The 13212-nt window shown below is 30.7% G+C and overlaps 2 protein-coding genes across 2 annotated transcripts; both read left to right on the top strand.

The window, feature by feature from the left end:
* Window positions 1-640: 640 nt before the first annotated feature.
* Window positions 641-1894, top strand: LOTGIDRAFT_59279 (hypothetical protein; the record flags this gene model as incomplete). Its single annotated transcript, XM_009057650.1, has 3 exons — window positions 641-757; window positions 1014-1066; window positions 1798-1894. Coding segments are annotated over 3 exons (267 nt in total), but the record flags the coding sequence as incomplete, so codon positions are not given.
* Window positions 1895-3806: 1912 nt separating this feature from the next.
* On the top strand, window positions 3807-9836 carry LOTGIDRAFT_189855 (hypothetical protein). Its single transcript, XM_009057689.1, has 10 exons — window positions 3807-3891; window positions 5561-5650; window positions 6147-6281; window positions 6755-6810; window positions 7294-7384; window positions 7536-7657; window positions 7892-8130; window positions 8528-8630; window positions 8842-8917; window positions 9128-9836. Exons 2-10 carry the CDS (start codon window positions 5628-5630, stop codon window positions 9270-9272), a joined length of 990 nt encoding a protein of 329 aa, XP_009055937.1. The 5' UTR covers window positions 3807-3891; window positions 5561-5627; the 3' UTR covers window positions 9273-9836.
* Window positions 9837-13212: the final 3376 nt, after the last annotated feature.

Genomic DNA, 13212 nt, shown 5'->3' with positions numbered 1-13212 from the left:
GTGATGCAGGTACGAGGGGCTGACATGGAAAAGCGTCTAGTCGTTCGGATGGGACAATAAACCGAGGCCCCGTGTGCTACAGGCTGTGCACGTTAAAGATCCCTTGACAGTTGGAAATCGAAAAAGAGCTGGCTAATGCCGCTGTCCTGGCAAAATTTCCCTCATTGCACCCTGCATGGCGTCGCCCGTCTTCATTAGCCCACATGGTGCAGAAAAGTAGGACGTAAAACTCCATTCTTTTCATTTCATTTCTCCACAGTCCAAAATTTTGTGTTGGTAGATTCACTGTACATCGCCATTTTGAGTGTCATGTGGTCTGGCTTCGATCCCTGATTGGTCTTTCGTCGATAAATGTTCGGCGCTAATGTTCGTCTTTAACGCAGACGGCGAACAAAGAATTGTTCGGGAGGAGAAAAATTTTAAAAAATCAAACATGTTTGATTTCACAAACAATTCTCACGAACATCTTTGTTCGTGTTTCTGTAATCCGCAGACGGTGAAAAAAATGATCGAAACAAAATTTTAACGATTGTTCGCTTAAAATGTTCCTTGTCTGCGTTGGGCTTTAATGGTGTATGTTATTTTACTTGTAGTATCTATTATAAAGAATATCAGTAAGGCAATATACAACAATGATAGTAGACTATTTGCTGTTGTTCAGATAAATGGCCGTCAATTCAAGATAACATCAGAAGACATCATTAATGTTCCTTTACATTTTCATCCTACAAGTGGTGATAGGATTCGATTAGAAAAGGTTAGATTTATTTGATTTCTCTTTAAATAATGTACCTCACGCATTTCAAATCCCAAATTGTGTTGTTCACAATGCTCTTACAATAAGATATTTTTAGACAAGACTCTTGCTGCAAGAGTAATTTCATTTGTGATAATCATATATTGATGTTACATTCTACCTATGAATGTAACATGGTTTTGGAAAACATACCTAAGTATACATCGTCTCTCTAGTAGACAGACACATTCTATAATGTAAAATTGGTTAATTCCAGGTTTTAATGGTTGGGGGAAAAGATTTTACTATGGTTGGCAGACCCTTACTGAGGTATTTGAATTTATTTCATATTTATACTTAATGATTGAACTTTTTTCACTAAAGCTTGTTTTAAAGGGACAAGTTCGCAATTTGTTCGACCAATTGTACCTTATTCTCAGAAACAGGAATTTGTTGGCTACGCTAATCAGTAAAAATGTTCACAGCTAACCTTTGTTGTTTCAAGCTTCAAATCCATGTGTCCAGAATTATCTGTGTTTGAAAGTTATGTAGACTAGAAAAGGAAGTTTAAATTCCTAATTTGAGGTATTTTTGAAGGAATTATGCGAGTCTACTAATTTAAACACCTAATTTCTGAATAAGTGTTGCTCAACTGCATTTGTGGATATATATTTTTTTATACGCCCACATGGAAATGTGGACGTATATTGCCGTCGCCCCTGTCCATTGGTCTGTTTGTCCGTCAACATTTTTTGTGAACACAATAGAGACTAGAGTTTTTATCTGATTTTAATGAAACTTAGTGTGATAATGTATATTGATGAGATCTTGGTCAACTTCAAAATTGACGATTTTTTGATGAACGTTTTTTTAGTTATTGCCCTCGACTTAAGAAAAATGCGTCAAAATTTGTTTGTGAACACAATAGAGACTACATTTTTCAATAGAAATTTCTTTAATATGAGAAAATTCGTACTTTAATCACTAAAGACTGTTTTATCATTTCTGACAGCTGCCAGTAGGCGTATGTTACCTTGCCTGGCAATCTATCTTTTTTTCAGTCGTGGTCAAGTTAAAATAGAGGCTACAGTTGTTGAAAAGACTTTATCACATCATAAAGTACATTATTGGTATAAGAAAAGGCACCGTATTAGAAAATTCTCTCGTAAGTATGGCTTACATACAGATACAATATATTTCCTTGTATGCAAAATCAAAGCTGATATTAAACCTAGATGATATGTTTCTTATCAATTTTTGAGATGAATATGTCGAAAGAGTATAAAGTGGACACAGGGTCCTTTCTTGACTGACCATGGGATTAGAAAATCAGAATTTTTCTTACCTTAAAGTTGTAAAGAACTAAAACTTGCTGATTGTTTTGGCGGAACAGACATAGATAGTCAAACCTCTAAAAACTGCTTCATGGATTGAAAAAATGTGTTGGTATACATTTTATCAACAACACTCATTATTAGCCAATTACTTTAGTTATCTAAGGGAAAGGGAAAGGGGAGAGAAGAATTTGAAAACAATAGACTGATATATATGTTGTATTTATCATTGAAGATGTTATATTTATCCACTATTGCTCTATGTTGTTTAATATAATGAATTATATTTATTTACAGTAAAACGACAGTTACAGACAATGGTAGTTATAAATAGTATACAAGTCAATGCTATAACAACATGAACAAGTGATTTTATCAAGACAATTTGACAATCAGTATATGTTATATAGAATATGGATAAATTTATGTGTGTGATAGGAACATAGTGTCATTAGGTATAGTCTTAATATTAAAATAAGACTAATGTTATATTGAAATGTATGCCAATATGAAGAAGAAAGGCAAAATTTTATGCGGGCAAATTGATAGTGTACCATTTAACACAGACTTCTTTCTTATACAATGATTTGAATACTTCTTATGCGTAGAATTGTTGTGGATAAAAACAAATATTAAATGTAATCAATGTGTAATTATATCAGGTTTCATTATCACAGTGACCAGTAGAATTTTTTTTCTCAAGTATTAGATGCAGTTCAATACTGCCTAAATATCATTAACACCTGTGTTGTCTAAATATTTTACTACAGAATTACAGTGATATTCATTGTTTCCAGGTGTAACTGTGAACTTCTACTGAATAAAATCTGTTCTGTATCTGTTCTTAGTTTCAGTTTAACAACCAGTCAAAAGCTTACAGTACAAGTCATATACAAAATGAATATATGCTTACAAGCAGTAGACACAGGTTAAATTATCTGGGCATTTGATTGGTTGATTTCATTTATAGATCTGTGAGTTCTGTACATTAGAATGTCTTAAGATCTGGGATATTTACAATTTTGAAAATTGTTAGGAAATTTACAATTTGAACTGAATTTATTTCCTCTTTTCAACTTCCTGTGCAATGCAAAGTAAGGATTTTCAAGTCTGACAAACTGCAGTGATAACTGCAGAATATAATGTAGCTGAACACTTAATGGATAATGGTACAACAATTTCATTATTATTTACATTATATTCAATCAAAAACACACCCTGAAACAAGACTCAATGAAAACTTGTGGAATGTGAAGATTTTCATCAAAAGAACACTTAAATTTGTCTAACACAGAACAAAGTAAAATATTTTCTTACATGTGTTCATGTCATTTCTGCATTTGTCATGTCATGACTATGTTTAGTCCTACCTAGATGCAAATAAATCCACAGACAACATACAAAGACATATATAGAAATAGTGAGTAAAATTCCTAGTTAGAAGTATTTTTAAAGGAATTATGTGATTTTCAAACATTTCTAGTACTTCAGTCTGAGGACTATTTACATATATTCAAGACTAAAATCAACCCCCAAAATGGCACAACTGTCCCTTTAAATGTAAATCAGTAAACATGAAATAATAAGGGAAAATGATTATATTATAGCATCTTATGTGTAAGAAATATATATTCCGGACTTTGCTAGCCAAGTAGAGGAATAAAGAAGTTAGCTGTGGTCTGAATGTGAAGAGTAAGATAGTTATTCAATTGATGGGCAATAGGTGGCACCAGGGAACTACAAGGTACGGGTTAAATGAGGTCGAGTTGATGAAATGGTGTTATGATCGTGGAAGATGAACCTATCAATTAAGTATTAAAGGTGAATAAACTATACAATGGTATCATTATCATGATGACATGCTTGAATACCTCTCATCTAAAGGTTTAGTTCACACTGACCGAGAAAACATAACACTACTGTCACTAGTGCATTAATCGTGCCTTATTTAAGGGCTTATTTATAGTATGATAATATTGATATAGTATACTTATTCAGGAGTCAATAGCCTAATAGGATAGGCTTACTATCTATTACAATTGAATTGGTCTATTAATAACTTGCTCTGTTATGTAAAGAAGGAGGCATTTGGAAAATGATAAAAAAAAAGAAATTTCTAAAAGGGAATTGCTAAAGTAAAGCCATCTTGTCTTGGAATAATTTAAGACACAGTATTTATGTAGCCTAGGCTAAGTCTAATTATAAGTATAAGTTATGGCATTTCCAGTAGTAGATCCTACCTTGGTCTCAGAAATACGAATGCTCTGCTAAACTAATCAGTAATAATGTTCACAGCTTACTGTTGAAATTCAAGCCAAGTGTATCCATAATTATCTAAGTTTGAAAGTTATTTTAACGAGTCGTAATTTTAAAAGACTTGTATTGTATTGTATATATCATGTAGACTCAATCATCCTGTCGCACTTCGTCTACGCACAGCTGCAACAGAAGATGTCTGGGTGTCAGAAACTATATCAACACGACGTTCAACTTTCGCATACACCAAATTTCAGAGAGAAGCTTGTATACGAAATAAATATAATGTAAAATTTCTTGTTTGAGGTCTATTTGAAGGAAATATGCGATTATTGTACAGTGCTAGTAGTTCTTAATTTACCCCTGGATATGTCCCTTTAATAAAATATTCTTACTAAGACTGAGTAAAACTAAGCACTGGTTGGCAGCCTAAAATTTTGTCCATACCTAACCTACATATGAGGGAACCATCACTTTGTACCCTGGGTATTAATCGATATATCAAAATAGAATTTGTTTTGAGGAACATCAGAGATCAAAAGAATGTTGAAAAACAGGATAATAAAGAGGTAAACAATAAGATTATCAGATAATAAAGGTCATTAATAAAGAAAGGTCATTAAGTATTAGGTTACTGATAAATATATAAAGAAACTTAATTAAACTTAAACAGAAAAAATTTCTTATTAAAACATAATAAAGGATTTGGATGGAGGTACAGTTGATAATGTTCTTAAGTTATGTTACAAAGATTTATGCAATCATAAGCCAGAGCACTTTTTGTATTCACAATCAAATGTAAATTTTGGATCAGACTTGGATGGTGTCTGTGCATACATAACTTTGCTCGACTGTAGTGATTGAAAATATAAAAATATTGTGTTTATAGTTAAACATATGATTTGAATTTTCTGTGAATGCACACAAATATGTGAAACTTAAGAGATTTATTAATTACATTATTCTTATCTAAGCATTGTTTGATAACGGAAGCTGTATAGTAAAGTCCATAATGTTTATCCAACCTAATAATCTTACATAATGATTTTCCTATGTATTATTGTTATAAAGATGATGATAAATTTAATACATAACTTGATTAATCAAATCATAATCGTATTAATGGCAGCAAGTCCAACCATCTGTGATTTTAGTTATTCAAAAGTTACTGTTGAATTAGATATGAACAGTAGTATGTTATATATGACAAGTTACCCTTTTTTTCTATATCTAGGTTCATCTAGTTATTGTTAGGTTATTTTGTTAGTTGTTGAGTTAAAGAATTTTAGTTATTTGTTAAAATGTCTACTGATACTCAATTTAGGTAAGCACAATAGTTTGATATGTCTCTTAACTACCTGTCAATTATATAAGTTCATGTGGTATTCATATGATTCCTCTTATCATGGATGAATATTAATTGTTTTGTATTTAAATGATATATAGCATTTTTTTAAAAGCTCAATTCAAAACTCGTTCTGGTTGTCTTCCGCTAGCTTTCATCAACTAATTATATTCCTTGAACAATGATGCACAACATTTATCACTATAAACATTGTTGATGTACTAGGTTGCCTAATTGAAACATATTATGTTTGATATTTGATTGTAACAAATGAATGCAAACTAATTCAGTTTTTTCTTTGTTGCTTTATTTTCTTTTATTAGAATTTGATGACTTGCAGGCCAATATCGTGTATATGAGAAATATTCATGAATGAAATAAATTGGTAGTTTTAGTAGTACCTTATAGAAATATTTGAGATAAAGCCTTATATTTTGACAAATTTTAATGTGGGATCTTTTTATTTTGATTTCAGTTTGTTACCAAAGGTAATTAATGGAGGTATTGCAGGAATAGTAGGTGTAACCTGTGTATTTCCTATAGATTTAGTCAAAACAAGACTACAGAATCAACGACCAGGCCCTGGAGGTCAATTACTCTACAAAAATTTGTAAGTAGATCCTATCCTTTAAGGCCATAGTTTGCCATTTTCAGTGATTTATTCGGATCTTGAATATTGTGTAATTTACAGTAAACAGTCGTCAGAAGTACTAGAACTTGGCATAATCTCTTCAAATATACTTCAACCTAGGCAAATTCTCAATAAAAGACAAGTCATCGTGTTAACGTTCAAACATAGATAATTCTGGAATGGATTTGAAGGCTCAAATTTCAGATGCGCTGTTAACATTTTTACTGATTAAGCTAAAAATACTCTTTTTTCAGAGACTAGAGTAAGTTTGGCTGAACAGATTGTGAACATGCCCCCTTAAAAACTGCTAGTAAAAATAACACATGCATGAAATTTTTCTACCTGCTTTTTGTACAAGCCCTTTATTTGAAGACATCTTAGAATAAACATTTTTCTATATTTGAAATTTGTCTTTTATAGGGCATGTTTAAACTGTGCTGTTTATATTTCAGATTAGATTGTGCTAAGAAAACTTTCAGCAATGAGGGTTTTTTCGGAATGTACAAAGGTATTATAATCATTTTCTTTTTCAATTCAGAAGTTATTTCAGAATGGAAGTGTTCAATAATACCTTTTCTGTGGATCGTTAAATAACAATGAATATAAAAACATGAGCTGGGTGGAAGCTATTGTTTTCCAACTGTGAGCTTGTCTTGTTGAGAAAAACAATGTATTCATGCACATGTGGTCTAATTCAAAACACGAACAGTTCAATATTATTGACCTATTGTCATTGTCTTTGTTACTACTGGTACTTAAACTACCTTAAAAAATATATTCCACTAAACCTATCTAATGATGTCTGCTACTGAATAGAATTCAATGGAATTAAAATTAAAATATTAACTTAATTGATAAAAATATTTCAATATGTGTTTGCACTCATTGCTTAATGTACTGTCAGTATTTGCCACTGGCCTGACATTCAACTTTGTGATTATCTAATTTTATATGGATGCACTTAAGATTAGTACCTTTCTGTTTATTGTAGGTTCTGGTGTTAATTTACTTCTGATTACTCCAGAAAAAGCTATTAAACTTGTTGGTAATGATTTCTTTAGACATCTACTGAAAACAGATAAGTAAGTATTGATTGACTGATATATGATGATGTATTTTAAGAATGGTAGCTTTCCGATGTATTTTAAATAAAAAAGTCAATGTCTGAATTGGAAATTGGTATAACAACTGTTTACATTTCAAGGGAATAATTTTTATCATGGAATATTTTAGAGGAACATTACCATTAGGAAGAGAGATATTATCAGGCGCTGGTGCTGGAATGTGTCAGATTATTGTCACTACACCAATGGAACTACTTAAAATACAGTTACAAGATGCTGGTAGAAGTGCTGGTATGTTTACTTCTCAATTATCAAGTCAATGTAGTTGATGGTATTTAGCTTTAATTTGGAAATATGTGTATCCTGATATAAAAGCCGATTTTTAAAATGCCTTTATTGTTGCAAAAAATGTTAAAATGTATTTGAGAGTGAGAAAGCGAATTTGGTAACTGCTTGTTGTATGGGACAACTTTGCACTCACATTGTAAGAATATCCCTAAACAATTTTTTTGGAATTTTTTTTAGTGAGAGTACCAGTTGGAAATATAAACAACAGTAGTACTGCTAGAGTTGAAGTACCAGTTGGAAACATCAACAACAGTAGTACTGCTGCTGCACCTAGATTATCAGCTACTAGAATAGCTCAAGAATTATTAAAACAAAGAGGTATATTAGGTCTATATCAGGGTTGTGGAGCAACAGCATTAAGAGATATCACATTTTCTGCTATATACTTCCCATTATTTGCTCATCTCAATGCAATGGTAAGTATTGCTTTATAAATTATAACACAAAATTTACTGAAAAATATCTTTTAGTTCTAGTTCTCTGGTAGTCAAAAGACAGGGATATATTTTTATACAATTTTTTTTATAGTTGATGGGGTGAATCACGATTTTTATCAAAATTTATAGAAAAGATATTTTTAAGAAATATTGCTAGCTTTGTAAAACAGAATATATTCTTATTATATACTGACTCTTATAAACATACTTATGTTTCACAATTATCTTTTTATTGCATGTTCAGGTGTCATATTTTAGGATGAATTTGATTTGATTAAATTAAAATCAGTAGTACAGTACTACAAGTATACGGTATTAACTGCTAGTTACTAATATGATATTTGTTGACATATAAATTTAAGAAAATTATTTGTAGGGTAAAAGAAGAGAAGGAAGTGATCAAGCTGTATTTTACCATTCTTTTCTATCAGGATGTATTGCAGGATGTACAGCATCTCTCACTGTTAATCCAGTAGATGGTATGTATATTCTTTGTTTTTGTCTGTATTATTTTCAGTTCTTAAATGGTTTTAAAATCATGTCTGCCTTAACAAATTATTTGAAATAAACAAGTCTTAATTTTTGTTTCAAGTGTTAAGGTAATGAATTTAAGCTTTAACTTCTTTTCAGCATAATCATTTCTTGTTAAATTGTAACACAATTTGAATTGTAAACCATTGTATATTATAGTTGTAAAAACTAGATTACAAACATTACATCAAGCAGAAGGTGAAGAAAGTTATACTGGTATTATAGACTGTTTTACGTAAGTATTATTTTATGTCTTACTCCAACTACACCTTGGAAAAATGTAAAGCATAAAGTAAGAGTAGTTATTTACTACTTTACATGGCATATCATTACAATTGCCTGGTTTCTCATTCAAATAAAACTTTTTTACTACTTTACATGGCATATCATTACAATTGCCTGGTTACTCATTCAAATAAAACTTTTTTACGTCTATTTTTTACAGGAAGGTTATGAAAAATGAAGGACCAAAAGCATTTTTTAAAGGTGCTCTCTGTCGAATTCTTGTGATAGCACCATTATTTGGTATTGCACAGACAGTATATTATTTTGGTGTTGGGGAGTATTTATTAGGTTTGAATAAACCTTAGATTAGTTATTTTAGTTAGTCATTAGTTATAACTTGTGTATCTGATTAAAGTAGGAAAGTGAGTAACTTTGCTTAATGAAATAGGAAGATATCAATTTTATGTTTTAAATTATGCAAACAGTATCAAGATTTAGCTGATTTACAGGTGATTTTGTAAGATTTAGATTTATCAATCTGCTTATAAATTTCTAAATATTTACTATCATGACAGGGTTATATAAATACTTTTTTATTTTAATATTCTAATTTAACTTTTTGCTAATGATACATGTATAACTTTAGATGTTGACTTAAATGTATTTAACTTCAATGTTAGGGAAAATACATCTTCCTGCTTTATTAGCCCATAATAGAGTCCTTTCATGCTTATTGTGAATGAGATAATAGAAATCTTGAAAACATTGCTGACATGTTTTGGGTGTGATGTTCATCAGACATAAAAATTACTTACCAATTAAGTGGATATTTTAGAAACATGAATAGAAAGCATTCTAATGACCAAAACATCAAGTATATTAGGTACAATTTATGTTAACCTCCAAAAGGTCAATGAGTACTATTAATTCCTTTAACATATGTTTATGAAAATGGATTAATCCAAAACACATACATAGTTCAAGAATCTCAATTTTTATGCCTAATTTGAAATAGAAAGTTTTCATGTAACGATACATATTATCATTATGTCAGTTTTTAGGATTGATACATCTCAAAATATTTTTTTTTATTTCATTAGTGAATTGTTTGTAAATAATTAAATTTATATTTAAAAAATGAGTATGTAGTCTCAAGTTGAAATTGCCAAAACTGCTAAGTTTTTAGTCAAATGGCAAAGCTGATGAGCTTATATTTTTATGTGATTTTCACTGGAATGAATAATTTGTTTATTTCAACTATCTTTTTAATAATTGAAAGGGTTCTGTTTTTATTATGATTTTTCTATGTTGCCATATTTTACAGCAGGTATAATTTTGTTCTATCTTGATTTAGGAATGATTATTATTTTTGTTGACTTGTTATCAATTGTTAGAAATTTGCGTTTATATTTATTTATAAACAAATGGGGCTGTAATAGTTGTACAAAGACAGCATTCAGACAATATTTTATTTGATACTTCTACCTCTATTAAAGAAGACTATTCGTGTTTATGTTTAAATTGTCTTTGGACATTAATCTTTTTGTCCAACTATTGTTTTTTGTGACCATAGTTCAGTTTGAGTTTTGAACTCTATAAACAGCCCTGTAAAGTAATGAAATTTTATTGATTTACACTGTCCACACCCACTTTTTTTTTTATTAGTGCTACAATATTTGATTTGTTTATTTTATGAAATGATGAAATGAAATCAATATATTTGTGATAATGCTTTTAATTTGATTTTAAATATATTTTATTTTTTGATGATTAATACTTCAGTTAACTATGATTATTATATTACTTGAATGAAATGTATATTTCTTATTCTATAAAGGTACCCTCACACCAAAGTGATGAGCAGTTATGTATGATTGCAAATGATGAAAGTGGCTATGAAGTCTGTATGCAACTCACATCTCAGTTGCATGAGAGTTGCTTTCAAAACTTATGACTGCTATTCTTATTCGCTACCATATATAACTGTTGAATGCAATGGTGTGATGGTTACTCTAGATCGTTTTGATTTCTAATATAATTTTTATTTTAACAGGAGTGCTCTTTTGCTATGCTATATGTTTGAAATGGGTGAGTTTTTTGCAACTGTCAATTTCAATACATGTAGTTCCTATTTAATGTATAAATTATTTCTGAAGCACCTCATGACTTTTGTTTTTCTAGAAAAATCTGTGAAATGAAATATGAATGATGCCTAAAGGAAACTTTCAATGTATAATAATTATTATCGAATGTTTTGAAAATGATATAGTAATAATATTTATGAAATGCACTACATATAGATTTCTTTTAATAAAATTATTTATATGTTTTTCCATCTTGTTTCTTTGCACTTCACAGATCTATTTAAAATGAACATTCTCGCTGTCGAGATGATGAAGATTGTTTATTTGAAACTCATGTCAACAGCATGGGATGAGCTCTTCAATTAGCTATGAGTCAAATGTCTACTAACTGTAGAAAATTCTCCTTGTCAGTTACTCTCTTCCAATTTAAATTTATGAACCTGTGAAAGTCTAGACCTGGTATCCAGTATACAGATAATAGTCTATTTTTGTTTCCCTAGTTAGCTTTTTATAGTGTAGACTTGTTATCCTGTAAATGAAAAACGGTCTATTTTTGTGAACCTGTGATAGTCTAGACCTGTTATCCAATATACAGATGATAGTATATTTATTACCCGGTGAACCTGTAATAATCTAGACCCGTTATCCAGTATACAGATGATAGTCTTTTTTTGTTTCCCTGGTTAGCTTTTGATATTGTAGGCTTATTATCCAGTATATGAATGATGGTCTATTTTTGTGACCCAGTGAACCTGTGAAAGTCTAGACCTGTTATCCAATATAAGCCTTACAGATGATAATATTTTATTACCCGGTGAACCTGTAAAGGTCTAGACCTGTTGAGATGATAGTCTATTTTTGTAGTCTCTGACACCCAGACTACGATAGACGCTAATAGTTTTGTTGAATATACCATTTTGCATCAGAAATTGAATGGATATCTTTGAAAGTTCCTTTATTGAACAATTAGTTAAATACATTCAAGTACAATTTGCAAAATTAAACTATCAATAACTGAAGAACACACTGATTTATTTGCATAGCAGTTGAAAAATTGGTCACATTTTTTTTTTCAACTCGAACCAGTCGAAATTCCAATTTTTCACCTAGTTGTAAAGGTCAATCGCAATCTACTGGAGTCAGTCACAATTTCATTTATGACTGGCGTCTGGGTCCAAATGCAACAAAAGTGATATGTGGGTCAAAATCGATTTTTGGTCTTGAAAATCGATGAAGTCCGTTTTATCTGTCTCATTGCTTCCTTGCGATTCCCCCAATGTGCATGAAAGTAAATTTTGATTACTTTGGGAAAATGCGAAAAAGTGCCTACCAAAAAAATCATAGTTTTGTAGGCCTACAGTGTTTTAAACGAACTGGCAACATAGACTCTGTTTCCAAGTCGATTTGTAAATCGGGCAATAAAAACGGAAAAGACTTGTATGATCAAGACTTTATGGCGGGAGATAAAATGTAAACATTACGGTAATTTTATTTCACCTAAATATTCCAAGAAACCTTTTGTGGGATATTGACATTGATCTACTTATCTTTTACCAATCGGTCCGTCCACAATAATTGCTCGTAAACACTCCATTCTTGACCGATTTTAACGAATCTTGGTGTGAGTGTTTGTTAGTTATCACCTGCAGATGAACCCTATTGAAAATCAGAATAATCGAAAAATATTTAGTATGAGTTATTGCCCTTGTTATTGAAAAAATGTTCAAGTCCTAGCCTATAAACACTCAGTATCACCTCAAAAATTCAAAGGAAGTGTAGGACTGAAGGTTGAATATTTCATACTGGTAATTGTTACTGTACTACCAAATATTTTTATTCAAAATCAAAGCTACCAGAGGGTGTACATTACCTTGCCTGGCAAACTATTCTTTTATTATCTTTTTATTTTTTTATTTAGCCACTTCAGTTAGGGTCCAACGACAGCCCTATTGAATGTTCGTCAAATTAACCTTTTGACTTATGTCGATGATGTCTGCTTTAACCAATCGAATTTAACCTTCTCCAGCGCTTGTGTTTTGTGATGCAGTGTTTATCAGGTTAGGTTGACTAATGTTCAAGATGGCTGTTGTTAGACCCTAACTGAAGTTGCTAAAAATAAAAATTCATAAAAAATGAAACAAAAGTTTTGTTCAATTTGAATTAGACTGACTTTTTCCATTGCAGTATTAAGAATAACATGTCCTTGCTTATGTACTAGTGG

This window comes from Lottia gigantea, assembly GCF_000327385.1.
Source record: "Lottia gigantea unplaced genomic scaffold LOTGIsca_31, whole genome shotgun sequence".
Taxonomy (NCBI): Eukaryota; Metazoa; Mollusca; class Gastropoda; family Lottiidae; genus Lottia; species Lottia gigantea.
The sequence above is the reverse complement of the archived record's forward strand: the minus strand, read 5'-3'. Positions and strand labels throughout refer to the sequence as shown.